The sequence below is a fragment of the Canis lupus genome, chromosome 9 (assembly GCF_011100685.1).
Source record: "Canis lupus familiaris isolate Mischka breed German Shepherd chromosome 9, alternate assembly UU_Cfam_GSD_1.0, whole genome shotgun sequence".
NCBI lineage: Eukaryota > Metazoa > Chordata > Mammalia > Carnivora > Canidae > Canis > Canis lupus.
In genome coordinates, this window is record NC_049230.1 from 57,682,173 (window position 1) to 57,700,861 (window position 18,689).

General features: G+C 40.5%; 1 protein-coding gene and 1 long non-coding RNA gene across 12 annotated transcripts in view; one reads left to right on the top strand and one right to left on the bottom strand.

Annotated features, from left to right (window-relative positions):
• Positions 1–18,689, top strand: part of MAPKAP1 (MAPK associated protein 1) — a 252,740-nt gene that overhangs the window by 149,010 nt on the left and 85,041 nt on the right. For all 10 annotated transcript variants that reach the window (XR_005364983.1, XM_038549349.1, XM_038549353.1 and 7 more), the window contains one exon: positions 6,205–6,314. Coding sequence is in view for 9 of the 10 variants with exons in the window: in XM_038549349.1 (XP_038405277.1) it covers positions 6,205–6,314 (110 nt within the window). In the remaining variant the exon portion in view is untranslated. The remainder of the gene's footprint in view (positions 1–6,204; positions 6,315–18,689) is intronic.
• Positions 1,720–12,583, bottom strand: LOC111097499. 2 transcript variants are annotated; one of them, XR_005364988.1, is made up of 4 exons: positions 12,446–12,583; positions 9,752–9,909; positions 3,701–3,915; positions 1,720–1,952 (listed from the first exon to the last, which is right to left on the bottom strand). It is a non-coding gene; the product is annotated as an uncharacterized LOC111097499 (long non-coding RNA). The 2 variants fall into 2 exon arrangements; XR_005364989.1 differs by lacking the exons at positions 1,720–1,952; positions 3,701–3,915 and adding an exon at positions 3,951–4,085.

Here is an 18,689-nt window from a genome sequence, read left to right on the forward strand (position 1 = left end):
TGATGCTTCTCAGAAGGTTGCAATAGAACGAAGCGTTTGATTTCCAGATCCTGTCTGCGCTGCATGGTGAATACATTCTCAGATGTTATGCAGTTCACTGACCTGACAGTTATGGAACCCCGCCTGGGACCCCATTTCAGCAGGACATATTTGAACAGAAACAGTTTGCAAAACTTTACACACTTAAACTCCTGCCAAGGCAAACTGTTAGCCACTTGAGTTTGTTATAAATACCCAGTGGCAGTGGTTGGAAGTAGCCCACGGTGTGTTTTATATTCTGAACTGAATGTGAATGTCTTTGTGGTTATATAGAGTAGTAAATAATTGAGTTTGATTAGGGAGAGGGACCTCATTATCCCCCACCTGTGCCCAGCTGGAAGGGGAGGGTCGAAATGAAGCCATTAGCTGTCTCTCTTACTGGCATCTCAAAGAGCTCAAATACATCTGTGTCTTATTTTCTTTTCTGGCACAATCAGTCGAGCAAGCTAAGCAGGCATGACCGGATTTGGCAAGTCCCAAGGACTCTGGCAAAGATACACAAGGAGAAGGTGGAGGGCAGTCATTTTGGCTTCTCACTGCCCATTAGTCTAGCGAGTTATGTTTTTGGAAAATGTCTGTTTTGAAAAAGAGTACTTTGTCCAATGTCAAATATCACATACTCACACAATACTCTTTGATCTTTAAAAAAAATTTTTTTGTCAGTGCAAGGGGAAACAAAATGTGGCACTCACACTAGTGTAAACTCTCTTTATGGATAAAGTAATACCCGAAGGACTTGCTTTAAAGGAGGCATGCTGCAGTTATTACAAGGCTTTCTCTTGCTCATATATTTTCATTTTCTACTTTGAAGTGCTAAAGAATGAACATGCATGGAATTGGGACCAGCGCAGGCTGGGAACTGTAGGAGTGTGTCTTCATCATTGTTATGACCTGGTCAGGAGTGGAGAATCGAGTCCTGCTTTTGGCAGCCTTTTCCCACAAACTGAGACTGTGACTCAGGAAACCATGATATTCTCCAAGGGCTTTTAAAAAGGGATCTCATAGTTCATATGGCTAGTGTAAGAGTCGGGGCATTTATAATCAAACTGAGTGTTACAGTGTAAGTTGAACCTTTGCCTGGCCAGTAGTTCCTATCTTGAGGATGTGCTCTCTGAAAGTCTGTTCTTACCTTGAGTCCTCAAGGCTCTCTTCTGGGCTGTAGAGAGGTTTAAAACTCAGGCTTTGAGGTCTGGCTGCCCTGGGTGTAACTCCAGGCAGGTGTCATAACCCTGCCCAACCTCAATTTCCTCCATTATAAAATGGGACTGATAATAGCACCTACTTTTTCTGGGAGGATGAAATGAACAAGTAAGTGCTCAATAAATGTTGACAACTTACATCTCATTTATCACTTCCTTGTACATAGAAAAGCCATGGTTATTATATTAAGTAAGCATTTATCATATGACGGATGTTATGTTAGCTACTTTGCAAATATTTAGACCTCATAACAATCTTATACTTTAAGGATTATCCCTCTTTTGTAGATGAGGAAGCTGAAAGCTGGAGAGGGAGAGATTATATCATTTATCCCAGGAAGGCAGGGCTGGGACTCCAAAGTAGGCTCTACTCCAGAGCTTGCTATGCTCTGCTGCCTTCTGGTCACCACCAGCTTTTTTAGCATGATACAGAACTAAACGATCTCTTGTTTTAAGACCTCTTCATTAAGAAGCTCTCTGATTCCCTTACCCTTTTCCAGCTTGGTTAAGTGCCTCTGTGTTTGGTAGCACTCAGAGCTCACCTCTGTCTTTGTACTTATCACATAGCACTGCAATTCTTTGCTTCTCTGTCTTCCTTTCCCACTGGACTGTGCTACTTGGTTTAGAGACCATATTGTTGATTTCTGAATTCAAAATTAAGATCTTTAATAGAGTGACTTCAGGTAAATTCCCCAATGCCTCCAGCCTCACATTCTGTAAAATGAATATATAATAAGCACCTATTTTTGGATTCAATTAATTGATACAGATTTTAAAAGCTTAACGTTGCACATGGCACATAGTTAAGGCTCAGTAGGTAGTGGTTGCTGTTGTCACTGTTGTAACTATTGAATAATAACTTGTACTGTGCAGCTCAAAAAGCTCTTCACAAGTCTCATTGAATTTCTCTGCACCACCACCATGATTCTTTACTTCCATCATTCCCATCCAAAGCCAGTAAATTAAGCTGAGGTACAATATACCCACTTCTCTGGCTTATTCCCCCAGAAATGAAAGCTTTGAAAATGGAGCTGAATACTCTTCCATGAGCTTTGGAGGGGGCTTGATGCCTGGGCCAGAGGTTGCTTGCTTACAGTGTCCCTGACTATTGCCACCATGCCCAGCAAATTGTACATTTTAATGGCCCTGTGTTACCAAATATAAGCAATGGTTGGGATCCATTCCCCCAAATAAGCAATCTGTGCTGAAGGAATAGGAGAGAGGGGGTGAATGGGGCCTCTTCTCTTGGAGTGATGACTTGGGCAAGTGAACTAACATTTTTAAGCTCCTGTTACTGTTTGCCAACCTTAATGCCTGGTGCATGGCATTCATTGTCTGTTTTATCCTCCCTGACAATTAAGTGGCCTCCTCACCTCATGGATGCAGCTGAGGTTATTACCACATGTAAGGCAACATTTTGGTTAGCCGTGGAACCAAAATTTGAACCAAAGGGTATTTAACTCCCAGCTCATATGTTTTCCTCTCCAATATGTTGCCTTCCAACTTGAGTTTTGCTTCCAGCTCTGTCCCTATAAGTAGAATCTAAGCTTTTCAGATAAGGACCTGTGCCCTGTCACCTCTGGTTTAATATTTAGCAGAGAAATGCTCATCGTGTTAGGTTAATGTGAGTATAAAAAGTTCCCTCTGGTAACTGAGTGGCTTTGCACTGGGACAGAGCTGAATTCCTCAAGTGAGTAATCTCTTTTTAAAATGCCCATACGTTTTTCAGTGGTTACGAGACTTGACAGGACCTAACTTTGAATTGACTGAAGCACTCCTGGCAGCATTTAGCTCCCTGAAGGGGCGCTTCATCCTAGGCCCAGCACAGGCAGCCCAAGGAGCTGTGGAGGGCAGCTGCTTCTGCTCACTGTCCCCCAGTGCCCTGCTGCGGTGGAAAACAAGCTCTCCATGAGGGGAGCAGGAGGAGGAGCAGTTTCTGAGCCAGGCCTCAAGGTTTGTCATCCATCTGTCTATCCGTCCACCTGTCTGTCCAAGGGCTAGTCACCCTCAACACAGGTCACAACTCAGAAACTGGAATGTAGGGCCACACAGAAGGGAGGCAGGACTGGCCCCCTACTTACCTGCTCCAACATTTCCCTCGAGATCAGTGTCTTTTCAATCACAGACCCAATGCCCAGCATTGAATAAAAGCAGCTCCACAAGATGTATTTCTATAGACTTTTTAGAAAGCCCATAAAAATTTCTGGATATAAAGAAATGAGGCATAAAACCCAGAACGTTTGGAAGTCAAGCTGAAAATTGTGGGAGCAAGTCTCCATATCCATTTATTAAATGGGAGCATAACTTAACACTTACACCTAGAGGTCTTTTGAGAACCACTTAGGTTCTGTGCTCTTGTATTTTCGAAACATTTTGCCCCCCTTAAGTGCTGTAGACTTCGCGTAAGATCCAAAGTTGGTGTTTGTGTGGAAAGAGAGAAGCAAGTGGAGTGGGAGACTGACCTGAGGAAGCCTTCATCGGGTCTGGTTGAGTGTGCAGTGCGCAGGTCACAACCTCTTTCTCCTTTTAACGTGCACAATTTTACCGAAATGGAGCCCCAGAGTGAGATACCGCACACTCGTGAAGGCACATTCTGAGTGCCAGGCGCGCCCCTTCCCTCCACTGTTGTTTTCATTTTCCTCTCATGAACCTTGCTACCCTGGCTGCAGCACGGAGGCTGTAAAGGAAGATGGAGAGCCGAGTTACCTCAGAATGATCACTATCGTTAACATTCACGGGTGGTTCACTTATCATTCCTGACTGCACAGACATGGCAGCCGCTCGGAAGCGTCCGCAGGTGTAGCATGGTGATACATATTACATTGTGCCACAATGGATTTATGTATTCTGTAACAAAAGAAAAGTGTAATGAAAAAATACAGAAGGTAATCCTTTATTCCTCCACCACACAATTTATCAGTAATGCCTGTGGATGATAAGTGCCAGGGATTTCCTCTGCTTGCTTTAACCTTGTCACCCAGGTACATTTTGGTAAAATGACAGAAAAATACAGACTAGGGATTTTCCTCTGTTCAAAAATCTTTTAAAAGGACAACTTTTAATTTATGGAAGTTAGTGCAAATGCAAGGCTTCCTTTTGAGCTTCTAGTCTGCCTTTGCTAAAAAAGATAAACGTATTGGTTTGAAATAATGCTGTCAGCCAGCCGCAGATTAGGAGAGAATGTAAGCAACTTATAAGCAGACTCAGATCTAAAATAGTTCGGGTGGAACCTGGGTGGATGGAAGTTCGTGAGATCTAGCCCAGTACTAGTTTGTGCAGACCCGAGAACTTGTGTTCCTTTTAGGCCCCACTCACCCATCGCCCAACATATTGTCACAGATGGAGCGCATACTGACTTCCGAGGAGAGAGCAGGGGAAGACAAGCCTGAATGCGGATGATTGGCGTTTGTTCCAAACATACACTGGCCTAGCGCCAGAGCAAATACCCCCAAGTTTATAAATGCACAAGGCACTTTACATTTCAGTGCTCTTGCCAAAGTATCACTTACTGCATCGCTCCCTAAATATAGTTTTAAAAAAAGAGCTATTTCTTATTTTGCTTTGATCAGTAAAATAAACTTTTAAAGATTGTTCTGGGATGGGGTCCAGCTTCTGAGGTAAAGAATGGCTGGATCTCAGGCATGATTCAGTAACAGAGTGTTCAGTAAAATTAGCTTGACAGTTCTCAGGCCTGCTGTTCAATAGCAAGAACTTGACCAAGTTAAAATGGATGATTGTGCTGGCTAGACCAGCGTCGGCTTTTGCTTTTTAACAAATGGAATGTCAAGGATTAAACAGCAAGCCGTATGGAGAGGAGGGGTGTGAAGATGTCTTTGTATTAGGGAAGCAAATTGGGTCCTTCGTTTTGAGATGGGCCCACAGCCCCTCTGGAAAGCCAGCCACCTGGTTGGGTCCAAACTAGGTTTAAGGCCCCTTCTCAGCCTGACCTATCATTGGGAAGCTTTTCTGTGGCTTAGCTTGGGGCTTGGCTTTTCTTTCAGATTTCTTGTCAATATAAAGTTCTGCCATATTTTTTGGCCATGTGTTCTCCTTTGAGATTCTTATGAGGAAATGGGAATGTGACCAAACTCCTTGTGGTAATTCCCATGTTCCATAGTTGGAAACTTGGGTCCCATTTGTTACATGAACTGCTTGGAATTGGCCTATTTTGTTCTGGTGCCCGAGCATAGTGAGTAGTATTTGTGATACTTGCTATTGCAATTAACAGTCTTGGTGAAGTTACACCTCAATCAGGGATGGGCTTCTGTTTTTAGGGTACTTGTTCCCTACCAGGTTTTTCCTATCTAAATGAATCACTCCCTCCAAGTTCGACTGGCTAGAAGCTACAAGTAATATTAGTATTTTGACTTGTAATTATTTATGCTTCATTTCACATTTTATTTGACCTTCTAGGACTAAGTAGATTAAAACATTCTTACTGAAGTATACAGACTATACGTTTAAAATTTGTTTATTTACATACTTACTAGCCAGTTTGAGCCCTTTTTTTTTCCTTACTCTAAATTGCTTTGGGCTATAATGTTTTCCTCTCACCTCCTACCCCCGCCACTCCATGATGTTTTCCTCTAGGGATCCATGAACTTTAATGTGATCATAGTATCTGCCTGCAGTGACATCTACTGACACAAGCCAAGTTTATTATCAATCCTTGCTGCAGGATTTGGCTTGGGAGCCAACATGAGTAACCCATACTACAAGTGACCCACACAGACCAAGTAGATTCAACTTGAAAGAGATTAGAAAAACCTTCCCTAACTCTGACCTTTCTTTAACTTGGAACCGTTTATACCAGAATGCTTCTCTCTTTCATTAGAAGTTAGTCTGTTTTTAAATAATTGGCACATTGAGGTACACTCAGTAAAATTTTATTAAATACAGTGAAGACCACAGTAACATTCCTCTGATTGAATATTAATGATGATTCAATATTTGTCTTTTCCTACAGAAATGCTGCTCATGGATTTTCCCTTATTCAAGTGGACAACACAAAGGTCACCATGAAAGAAATCTTGCTTAAGGCAGTGAAGCGAAGAAAAGGATCTCAGAAAATTTCAGGTGAGACTCTGGAAATAGAAGCTCAACTGTTAGTTTAAAATGCTTGGTGTGTGCATACATGTGCGTGTGTGCATGCACACACATATATATGTGTGTGTGTGTGAGATGGCTGGCTAGATACTGTTTTAGATATCATTGCTGGAAGGTTTTGTTAGCAGATTTACAGCAAAAAAGTGATTTTTAAAACTGCCCCTGGGCCCAAGGAAGAGATTGGGTCAGTGGCATGTGTGAGAAAAATATGTTCATATTGATTATGGAAGCTCTGTCATTAATAATTTGTGATAAATTAAGGCAAAGCTATTTGAGCTGTTAGTTGGTGTAAAGATGTCTTGAAAACCAAATCCTAAATTTGAAGGACTGCTTTTAATTTTATGTTTTCACATAATTTTCCATAGGGGAAACTCTCTGTTGCTAGTGTTTGGGGTATGCAATAAAAGAAAAACAATTTTCATTTTTACTAAATGAGGGCAACTGTAAAAAAATTTTTTTTTAAGATAATCCACTTGATGTGCACAAATACCTGTTAATCTTTGATTCTTCATTACCCAACTTTGTACAGAAAATAAGCTTATGGTATTAACTATGATATTTAAAGGATATGAGGGAAAAAATATTACCAGTATTGAGAAATAATTATTTTGAGAAATAGCTCTAGGATTTGTCATACCACAGACAACTTTAATATAAATCAACCTCTTTATGACATGTCAAATATCATTGCTTTGTAAATAAATGAGACTTCTTCAACACCTTTGGTTTCATCTTCTAGAGAGGAAAAAAGGCATTACTCAGGTTGAAGAAAATAGTTTTGTGTTCTTTTTAAGGAGAGGCATATAATCTGTTCCAGATTTAATTAGCTATCTTCAGATGAAAGCTGAAGTTTTAATAAAAGTTAGAAGAGATAACACAGTGAAGGACACGGATGAGCTGTCTCAAGGCCATATTCCAGGGGAACGATAAGAGCTGTAAAAAATGGCAGAGGAGAGCAATTGAATGGAGCAGTGAAAATCTGATTCTCATAAAAAAGAGAGAGAGAGAGAGATGCTGGTAGGGGCGGTTGTAGATGAGACCTGCTAGCGTCTGCAAGCAATTTGGATGCTTGCCAGGAGTCATTGTTCACCCTCGGCTGTGGCGGCTCCGTCCAGATGTGCCAACTGCACGTTTCGGCTTTTGCCAGCTGACTGCGCCGTTTGATAACCAGCTCTCTGGATGCCCATCACTGGCCGCAGAGATAGAATTAAATGATGATGATCTTCCCACAAGTTGGGAGAGGAAACAATGCATATAAATCTTGATTTCATCTCAGCATGAGAAGTCTTTATCCATCATCACTCATAATGAACAAGTCGTTAGCTGGGATGAATGGTGTTCTGGTTTTTCCAAACACCTCTTTTGTTCATTTTTTGGGTGACTTTTATCCATTGCATGGGGGTCAAACCTCTTTACATTTAAGGGATGATTGAAGAGGCATAGCCTTTCCTTCCCAGGGGAAAGAAGATATTTGGGGGTTCTAGATGCCAATCTAATAGCATTTAAACAGCTTCAGATATTTAAAGATATTTAATAAGCATTCGTCTTCCATTAAGATCCTATTTTTTTCCTCTTGTTTTGTCCCTAAATCTCTTACAGAGTAGTGCATTTTGTGACACATTCATTATATTCAAAGATAGCGTTATTCTAGGCTGTCCCAAGAGGAGCAGGAACCAGCTTTTTAAACCTTCTTATTAGAAATTCAGCTGTTGCTTATTTTTTTAGACCATGAAACCTTTGTGAAATTGCTGAGGTGCAGCTGAACCAGTGTCTTTCCCTCTGTCTCCAACTATCTCTTTCCAATTGTGTACCTATTTATCTGTGTCCATCTCCAGCAACCACGTTTATCATACACACGGTTATTTATGTTCACCTCTGTGTACATGTCTCTGCCATTTCCACCAGAGACTTTGCTGTAACCAAAACACAGTGATCTACATTATTTATTCCTTTTCATACTAGAGAAGTCATTTGAGATTGATGTATTTACATAAATTACTGTCCATTTCTTAATCCAAATAGCTCTATAAAATGAGAAGCTCTTTCTGTTGCTTTATTAAGTCTAGTCTTGTGAAACCAAAGGATCTCCAGTTTGGCAAAGATGTTTATTTAAGGTTAGCTTGGTGAAGACAGTGTATTTTGTGGTTTCGAACTTTGTATTGTGGAGTAGGCTTGTTTGGGAGGGTAATTAATGAAAAGAAGAACATCCTCTTGTCATAGATGGAAACACAGTATGTTTACTTAAAAGAAAAAAAGGCTGTTAATGCTCACAATTGGCTGTGAAATACTTGTACACATTATGACATATGAACCTAGTCATGAACTCAAGAACCTGGTGACAGGAGATACCAGGCTTGAGACATTCATCTTGCCCTTGCTTAGTGTCTGCCACAGTGACCTGCACAGTCTCTGCAAGAAGGGGCCTGCTTTACCCCATGTCCAGGACAGTAGTAGGGCGCTCAGCCCTCTCTTCAAACAGCTTCAGCCTAATGGAGTACAGAACAGCACTTGTCTCTTTGCTGCTCCTATTAACTGAAGTGAGAGACGAGATCAAACAACACGTGCCATGTGAAGGCGAGAAGTCTCACTGCTTATTCGTTAGGGGTTAGCTGTCCTAGAACCAGCTTTCAGAAATCCTTTTATAGGCTGACAGGGCACTTGTGCTGCTTACCCACAAACCTCTAATTTCTCTCCTCCTTTTTTTTTTTTTTTTCCAGACTGACCATACAACTCTCCATTTCATAGTAATCATAAACTGAGAACCTAAATTATTTTATTATGAAACCCAGATGTGGGTTTAATGCCTGCCTTAAGGCTTAAACACTCTGTTGCCCTTCCCTCTGGCACTGTGTTCCCAGTTTTCATTTGTAAAAAAATTGGAAGGTGGCAGATAATTGAGCAAAAGAAATCATCTTTGTTTAGGTAGGTAGGTTTGTCAATGGAAACCCTTAGGGTTGTAAAATATTTTTGCTTGGTATAGATGGACCATCATGACAGGCTCTTGTAACTGATCTAGAATTTTGACTTGCATTATTTGTAATTATCATTGTCATAACTATTTATGAACACTGCAGGGGTTTTTCTATTAATATTCATGTACTGAACTAATCTTTTCATGGTGTGTTCCAGTCAGTTCTCTGCTAAGGCCCATTTTTTTTAAAGCCCATTTTTAAATATCTTTTTTAAAGTTTCTCTGCAGCTTTTCATTTTATTACTGACCCACTTGACATATGGAAGCTACCTGCATTGGCGGAAAGGCCCCATTGTTTAGAAAATTGTAAATGGAGAATCTGATTTGAGAAGAATTAGCTGGAATCTCTTTACTAATTTTTACAATCGGGTGTGTGTGTTTTTGACATATGAGTAGCCAGTCGGGTTCTATGATTTAGCTGGTAAAATATACTGACCTGCTGTCTAGTGAGCAAAGCTCTTAGCTCATCAAGTCCTCCTTTTGGCAAGTTCACCCTCACAATCAGCTAGTGATCTTCTGAGCTTCTTAGTATTTTGTTGTTGTTTAAAAATGCTGTCTCCCACCAGCCTTTACCAGCCTCCTGAAGCAGGAACACTTAAGAAATGGAGGTAGATACAATTTCAGTTTTACATTGACACAGAAATATAGTTAACTCTTGGTCTACAAAAGAGAGAAGGCTTTGAAGTGGGATTTTCCAAGCAGAATAGTTTTCTGTGTGGCTCTATTTCAATATCTGTTGTCATTTTGAAATGGAGGTGTTTTTCCTTATCATCTGCTGAAAAGTTGAACCAGAAGCATATTAACTTTTTCTTACCCTTCTTTATTCTTGCCTTTTGATATAAAAGACAAATTTTTATTCATCTGAAAATCCTTTTGAAAAGTTCTTATGGTATTATTAATAAGCCTTATGGCATTCATTTTTGCTTTTCCCTTATAAAATTTCACCTAGATTTTGAAAGATAAATGTTAGCTTTGTCAAGCGGGCTCTCTCTTAATGTCTCTGTTTAGAGTCACAGGCCACCTTATTGCTTCCTGATGTACTGTATTTTCACAAGACACCTAGAGTATCATTAATGACATTGTCTAGGACACCTCCACATTATTCCCTAAAACAGTGCTAGGTGCAGAGAAGGTGAGCAAAGAGCTACCACAGGGTGCAGGGTTCTGTTCAGAAAAAGGGCTAATGATGATATCATTGGATTCTCAAGTTTTATATTAAAGATTCATGTAAAATGTAAATTTTGATCCATAATGTATTTGTATGTTCACTTCTCATGTGTTCTCATGTTGTCAGACCTATGCTTGGGTGCAGGGAGACAGTGGGAGGCAGATTTACAAGGCCCTTGCTCAGGAGAACTTATATTCTAGAAGAAAGGTAAATATGAGGGGCTGAGAGAAGATACAACATGTAGGATGGTCAGGGAACTCCTCCCCAAGAAATTGACACTTAAATTGTGACCTTCACATTTAAGCTGTGAAGATTTGGCGGCGGTGGGGGGGGGGGGGGTGTCGGGAGGGCAGTGTCATTCAAAGTAGTGGCTATTAAAGGTTTACTTTTTTTTAAAATTTTTATTTATTTATGATAGTCACACACACAGAGAGAGAGAGAGAGAGAGGCAGAGACACAGGCAGAGGGAGAAGCAGGCTCCATGCACTGGGAGCCCGACGTGGGATTCGATCTCGGGTCTCCAGGATCGCGCCCTGGGCTAAAGGCAGGTGCTAAACCGCTGCGCCACCCAGGGATCCCCCGGTTTACTATATTTTAATATAAGAGAACATTTCAGATTACTGTATAGTTAATATACTTAACTTCCTCCCCCCATCCCACCCCCCTAAAAAAGTAGTAAAATTGACCCTTGAATTCTTCCCTGTGCTAGGTCCCCACATCTTACCCATTAGCAGATCCTCTCAGTTTTACCTCCAGAATATATCCTGAATTTACTCAGTCTTTTCCATCTCCACTGGATGAGTCCAGATCGCCATGACCTCACCCAGACTGTTGAAATAGTGGTTTTTCTGGTTTTCCTGCCTCTACTATTGTCCTCCTCCATTCTGATGTCTACACAGCAGCCAGAGAGATCTTTTTTTTTTTTTTTAAGATTTTATTTATTTATTCATGAGAGAGAGAGGGGGGCAGAGACACAGGCAGAGGGAGAAGCAGGCTTCTTGCAGGGAACCCGACGTGGGACTCGATCCCGGGTCTCCAGGACCATGCCCTGGGCTGAAGGCAGCGCTAAACCGCTGAGCCACCCGGGCTGCCCGAGAGATCTTCTAAAGTATAAATCAGATCATATCTGCTCTATACCCTCAGTGACTTTCAGAATAAAATTCAAACTTCTAACTACTGTGAAATACTCTGAGGCTCAAAGAGGGGAAGGGACGTACAGAGAATATGAACACAAAGAAAGAAAAGAATTGGAAAGAAGTGCAGAACTGATCATTGCAATATGGCAGAGAAATATAGACAGACTAGGTGGAGAACCTGGGAAGTCAGTGTGGGGATTTGGAGCCTATAACCTAACATGGAGCTGCTGTACTTAGTAGGTTGGCAGCAGCAGGGCCAATCTCTGACACACTCTCTGCAACAACTCACTTGTAGGCCTTACTTTCATGCCAGATAGACCTAGAAAGGAGCATACTAATTAATTAATTATCGGTAATGTTTTAAAGGGGATTTGTGTGTCAGGCGAGGAGTTGGTCTTTCCCCAAGATGTGGTTCCAGTGGGGAAAGAGCTGATTTATGGAGTGCCTTTGTGTGCTTATACATATTACCTCATTTAATCTGCTGAAACCCCAGGAAGTAGATTTTTTTTTTTTTGCCTGTCTTACAAACAAGACTTTAGAAAGGTTTGGGGGGCAGCCAGGGTGGCCCAGCGGTTTAAGTGCCACCTTCGGCCCATGGCGTGATCCTGGAGACGCAGGATCGAGTCCCACATCGGGCTCCCTGCATGGAGCCTGCTTCTCCTTCTGCCTGTGTCTCTAACTTTCTCTCTCCCTGTGTCTCTCATGAATAAATAAATAAAATCTTTAAAAAAAAAAAAAACGAAAAAAAAAGAAAAGAAAGGTTTGGGGGTGGTGCACGTTAGAATTAAGGAACTGTTAAGAACTATATGTATAATCATATACTTACCTTTCTGAGCCTCCCTTTCCTCAGCTCTAAAAAAACTTAAAGTTACCCAAATTTCCACAGTAAGTAAATGGCAGAATTGGAGCACAGGCTTTTTTGACCTCAAAGCCCATACTCTTTTTATTGTACCATGTTGCTTATTAGAACCCTAATGGGAGAACAAATTTAAAATTCTGTAAACAGAAATGTTCATTGATTCTAAGATCTAAATGCACTAGGGAAGTGCAGCATTTAAAGGAACCCTGTGGTGAATCTAGATATAAAGCCAGGAATTCTTTTTGTAATTGCACAGTTTGTCTGAATTGGTGTCAGTTTTAATGTTTTATGTCTAGCTTTCTTAAAGCAACATACACCTGTCCTGAACTGCCCTGTGGAGAAGAGAAGCCCATATGTTTTAGAGGGAGCAAGGTTTCTAACACTCTTCTAACCTGAAATGTTCTCCAAAGGCTAAAATAAGCTAAAGAATCTTCTAGCTATAGAGTTGAAGAGTCTTATTTCTTGTATAATTGTAATGATGGAAAATCCAGTAACCTTTCTTTTATGAAAGTAATTTGTGAGTCAGAGACAGACATGTGGTTTCCTTATGCCATAGCAGGTAATCCTTCAAAAGAAGAAAAAGAAGGTGAAGAAGAAGAGGTAAATAAGATCGTTTAAATGTTCTTAGTCGAAAAGGCAGTAATTTCTGTGGGAAGCTGATCCTTCTCATGAAAGAACAAATAATCATGCTGATGCCACTTATGCATGGGCAGGGGGCGGGGGGTAAGAAATAAAGACCTGATACTTGATATCCACTGACCCAGTGGGAAAATGATAAAGAAAATTAGGGCAGCTAAAGTGCTTAAATGTATAACTCAGAAATGCCCCAGGCAAGAAACTCCAAGTTAAATATTCCTCCTTTCGTCTTCTCTCTGCCTCTTTATCTTGTTGTTTCTTCCCACCTGAGCCTCCCCCTGTCTGAAGTGCTCTGAGGCTCCTGATGGATCTTCTTGAGAATAGAGCAGAGCATGTTAAAGATGGCATTGCAGTCAACTATTTTATCTAGGAAGCCTGGAAATTTAGAGAATTTATGTCAGGCAAAAATCTTTGGGAACCACTTTAGAGACCCAATTATTTTAGAAAGGTGTATGAGCTCTCGCAACCGCCATATCAAAAAAACCTGATATATATCATTCGCCAAAACTACATTTGACCAGCGTTTACTCTTCCTACCAGTCGCTAATCTTTCAGAAGTTCCTTTTCCATCACAAAATCTATTCATTCACTCCATCTGGGACAGTCACCAACGTGGATTAGATTAAAGCAGAAGCCGAACGAAAGAAAGAGAAAAGACCTATTCACCTGACAGACTGTGTGGTGCTGCAGGAGGCACATACATTATGGAGTCAGAGGAAGGACCTTCTCTGGGCCACTAGGGACTAGTTCTAGAGCATCACTAATTTATTAAAGCTTTTTAGAAGAAAACTACATTCAGTGTACATACTAACTGTAAGCTGTACCCTGATTTTAGAAATGTTAAGAAGGAGGAAAAAATGCATCTTAGAATTCAGAACTGCAGTATCAGAATGTGCAGCCCTGTACTTACCTCCATGCCTTCCTCAGCTGTGACGTGGAGAGGTTGAGGGAGGAGTCACCCAAGGCACTGTGTGAAGGGGCACGTGTGCTCTCAAGCTCTGAGTCTGGCTCTGACAGACCCTGTTGACCTCAGCGGTCACTGTCCATTGCTGCCTGCTGTGGGCCAGCACTGTGCTAGAATCAGGTGGAAACCCAGTGAGAAAACAGATTCAGAAAAGGGGCAGTAAAATATGGCAAATTCACAAGGAGAAGTACATAAGCTACTAAAGCAGCATAGATAAGGAAGTACTTAAACTACTGGGAGAGGCAGGGGACTGAGAAAAAATGCTCTGGAGTAAATGATTTGATGATTTTTTGAAGATTAAATAGAATTTTGCCAGATGGGTGAGAGGAAGGACAGTCCAGACAGAGACGTTTTGAGATGTAGTGGCAAAACATGGACATCCCAAATTTCCAGAGCAAGAACAGGGCAAAGGATACACTGCAGAAGCTAGGCAGTGTCCAGATCTGACCAGGCCAGACCTGATAATATACTCAAAACTAGAAAAGCTGTATTTGTTTACTGGGGGCTCACTTTGCAGCAGATACTATATGTAGGCATCAGGGATTTTGTTGAAGCCAGGAAATGGTCCTTACCCTCCTGGAGCTTACTGTTTAGTTGGGGAGACAAACAAATAAATAGGCAATTACAATGCTGTGCATGTGATCAGTGGAAATAAGTGTAAGGCCTGGGTACACACATCACACATGGTGGGAGGGGAGCCCTAGTCCAGTCTTAGGGGGTCAGGGAGAACTATCCTGAGCAAATCTTTCAGGTGAGACCTGAAGATGGTAGAAACTGACCAGATGAAGAAGGCTGGGAAAGAGCATTCAGGCTGAAGGAGTGAAGTGAGAGAGCTTGATGCCTTCTGGAAACCCATGTAGTTCCATATAATAAGCAGAAGAATAATAGTTAACAGGGTGGAGCATGATGAGCCTGAAGTAGTCATTCGTGACCAGGTCATGTTTGTAAACCATGTTGAATTTGAGCTTTATTCTGGTGGCAGAGGGGGAACCATTGAAAGAAGAACAATATAGTCAGAATTTCTTTTAGAAAACACACCATCTTCATGATAAAAATCGATTAGAGGACATAAACCAGGAGGCAGAGACACCCGTGAGGAGGCTCTTGAGGACTCTATCCAACATGATGAGCCCTGAATTAAGTCATGGAGAGAAGTGGATGGTACTCAGTACAGGAAGTAGAGAGATGGACACCATATAGTAAAGTCTGATTTCTTTTATTAGAGCTGAATGCACAGTTTGAGGAGAATTAAAATACCTTGAGGCTGCCACCATCTCTGGTATTAATATTAAAACTAAAGGGTGGTAAAAGATAGGCTTTTAAAGATTTCTTTTTAAAAAAATTAAATGCTTGTTGAAAAAAATTGAACATTTAAGAAGTACATGAAGTAAAAAGTAAATGTCTGAAGTTTTCCTCTTACCGTATTTGGTGTGAACCCTTGTTTTTTTAATTCAGTTCACACAGATATATGTATCGGCAGGACCCTGTTTTTTGTTTCTGGTTTCTTTAAATCACTATATACCCAACGTTTAGCAGTGTCAAATAGAAGACATTCCATAAATGTTTATTAAATGAACTTATAAAAAAATGTATCCACATAATAATTTTTAAGAAAGATACCATACAGTGTATTTGATTTTGCATTTGTTTTTCACTGGTTATTGTGTCATAAGCATTCTACTATATTACAGTAACCATCGCAGTTTAACCTTTCTGGTTAAATTTATTTAACTTAGTTCTCTGTTGTCGGACATTTAGATTATTTCCAAATTTCCAGTTTTATACAAAAATATAGTAACAATCTTGTATGAATATTCATTGCACAGTTGTGCTGGTTGTTAAATATAGGATTGCTTGTCAGAGGTTTGCTTGTTTAAAATATTGGGAAAAACAAATCGCCCTTTAAAAAGTTTAGACCAGGGCAGCCTGAGTGGCTCAGTGGTTTGGGGCCTGCCTTCGGCCCGGGGCATGATCCTGGGGACCTGGGATTGAGTCCCACGTTGGGCTCCCTGCATGAAGCCTGCTTCTCCCTCTGCCTGAGTCTCGGCCTCTCTGTGTCTCTCAGGAATGAATGAATGAATGAATGAATGAATGAATGAATGAATGAATGAATGAATGAAAAGTTTAGAACAATTCTTTGACACTCCAAGAATATATGAGAGCATCTTCTTTTCCCACTCCCTTACTGACACTGATGTTATCAGTCTTTAAATTTTGCCAGACTGTGGCTAGCAGTTAATATCTCATTTTCATTTGCATTTCTGGGGGGTTTTTTTGTGTGTAAAGTTAAGCATCTTTAAAAGTATTTTATTTGCCATTTATCTTTCTTAAAGATCGTTTTTAAGTCAGTTGTTTTAGTGGGAAGAGAAATTGAGCAGTCTAATTTCACAAAACTCTTTTTAAGAAGTACCCTGTAGTTTAGAATACGGTTTACTTTACAACCCTCTTTCCTGCCCCAGCAGGTACACACACACACACACACCCTCGTATAGAAAAAAGGCACACATCCAGCCCAGGCCATTTTACTTATTTGCCTTTTGGCCCTTCACTCACCAACAAAGCTCTTGTTTTTTATGTTTGGATAGAGTTAGCTGGTAATTCACTAGATTCCAATTCACCTCAATTAGAACCATATGTTGTTACCTCCCTACTTTGTCACAAAACTATTTGAAAAAACAGATTTCTTGTTAGTTGATTTTAGTCTGATATGTGTATATAGTACTTAGAAAATGCATCATAATCTGGAAATCAGAAATGTAGACAAAAAAGTTGTCACTCCTTAACACGTTTATTTTGGGGAGGCACATTTACGGACATGTCTGGCAGCTTTATAAACAGTACTACTGGCACCAAGGGCAACTGTAGGGGGTTAATGGAGACCCTGCATCATTCCTTGCCATGTGCCTGGTGAGTTAACTCCTAGAAGTTTCTGGGAATGGTAGCAAGTGGGGAAAAGGCTGCAACCAACAATCAATGTCACAAAGTGGGGATGACTAATTTGCCGAGGACACCGTTGAGACAGATGTTTAATTAGCTGAAGTCAGAGTGGATAAATTGGGAGAGGACTGCCTATGCAGAGAGATGCCCTGTTCCCTCATCTCTCATTTAACTGGTTTGGTTTTGGTTTTTGTCCTTTCTGTTTTCTTTTGGAAGGCAACGTCCTCAGACTCAGGGGAGCTGGGAGGGGAATAGGACAAAAAGTACCCTTTGGTACATCTACTGAACACTTACTTATATTTTTGTATTTAACTATATTTTTGTATTTAACCTTGTGAAATGGACATTATCTATTTTTTATGGTTGAGAAAACTGAGGATGTGTAAATGTGTATTGTGTATATGTACATGCATTCTTGTGTGGGTTGCTAATGAGTGACATAGATGAGATTTGAACCTGTACCCCTTGATTCTTAAGCCCAGCATTTTTTTCTCTGTACTGCAGCTTCCACACTTAAAATGTAATACAAATGAGAGAACTTTCTGGAATAAAGTAATCTGTATATTGACAGGAGCTGGTGTATGCATTTGTTAGAACTGTCAAATGATACTCATAAGATTTGTGCATATCATTGTATGAAAATTTTACCTAAAAGTAAAAAGAGAATCTCAAATATTGGATACCAGTTAACGTTATGCACACTGAATGTACTGATGTCTGCTCTTCACTTTGAATTCTTTTTTTAATTTTTTATTTATTTATGATAGTCACACAGAGAGAGGGAGAGAGAGGCAGAGACACAGGCAGAGGGAGAAGCAGGCTCCATGCACCGGGAGCCCAACGTGGGATTCAATCCAGGGGTCTCCAGGATCATGCCCTGGGCCAAAGGCAGGCGCCAAACCACTGCGCCACCCAGGGATCCCCACTTTGAATTTTTTTTAAGAGATGCATTGGTAGATGGATATATGATAAAGCATATACAGTAAAAATGCCAGTTATAGGGTCTAGGTGGTGGGTACATGGGTTTTCAATGTATAGTTCTTTCAACTTCTCTGTAATTTAAAAATGTTGATAATAACCTAGGAAAGAACTCATAAAAATTAAAAATATATAATTTCAGTTCTGCTTATTAATGTAAATTTCTGAGCTTACAAATAAATGTCTTTGTGGTATAGAAAATACTAATCTTTACTTCTTAATAGGGTAGTTTATCTTTCACTACTTCATATGTTAAATGACATCTTTGAGGTCATAGTTTCTTCCATGGACCTGTGGTTTTAAGTAGCATATAGAGTTATGAAAATATAATTGTTACCACTTATTGAATATTAAAAATTTGCCAGGCAATCTGCCAAACACTTTTTGTAGTGATGTCTTTTAATCCTTAAATCAAGTATTTGAATTGGTTGTTATTTTTGTTTTATAAGAGAGAAAACTAAAGCTCAGAGAGTCTGCAAGACTTGTCCAAGATCACACAGCTAGTAAGCTGGGGAACCGGGACTCAAACCCAGATGTATGATGCCAAAGTTTGTATTCCTCTTACTGGCTAAGTCTCCGGGGTCCACGTGGCAGTGGAGGCAGATATGCTTTTCTTCCTGGAGAGACCAAGTGCACCTGCTTCATTTGGACATGGCAGCATGATTCAGTGGAAAGAGTACAGGTCTCCACCCTAGC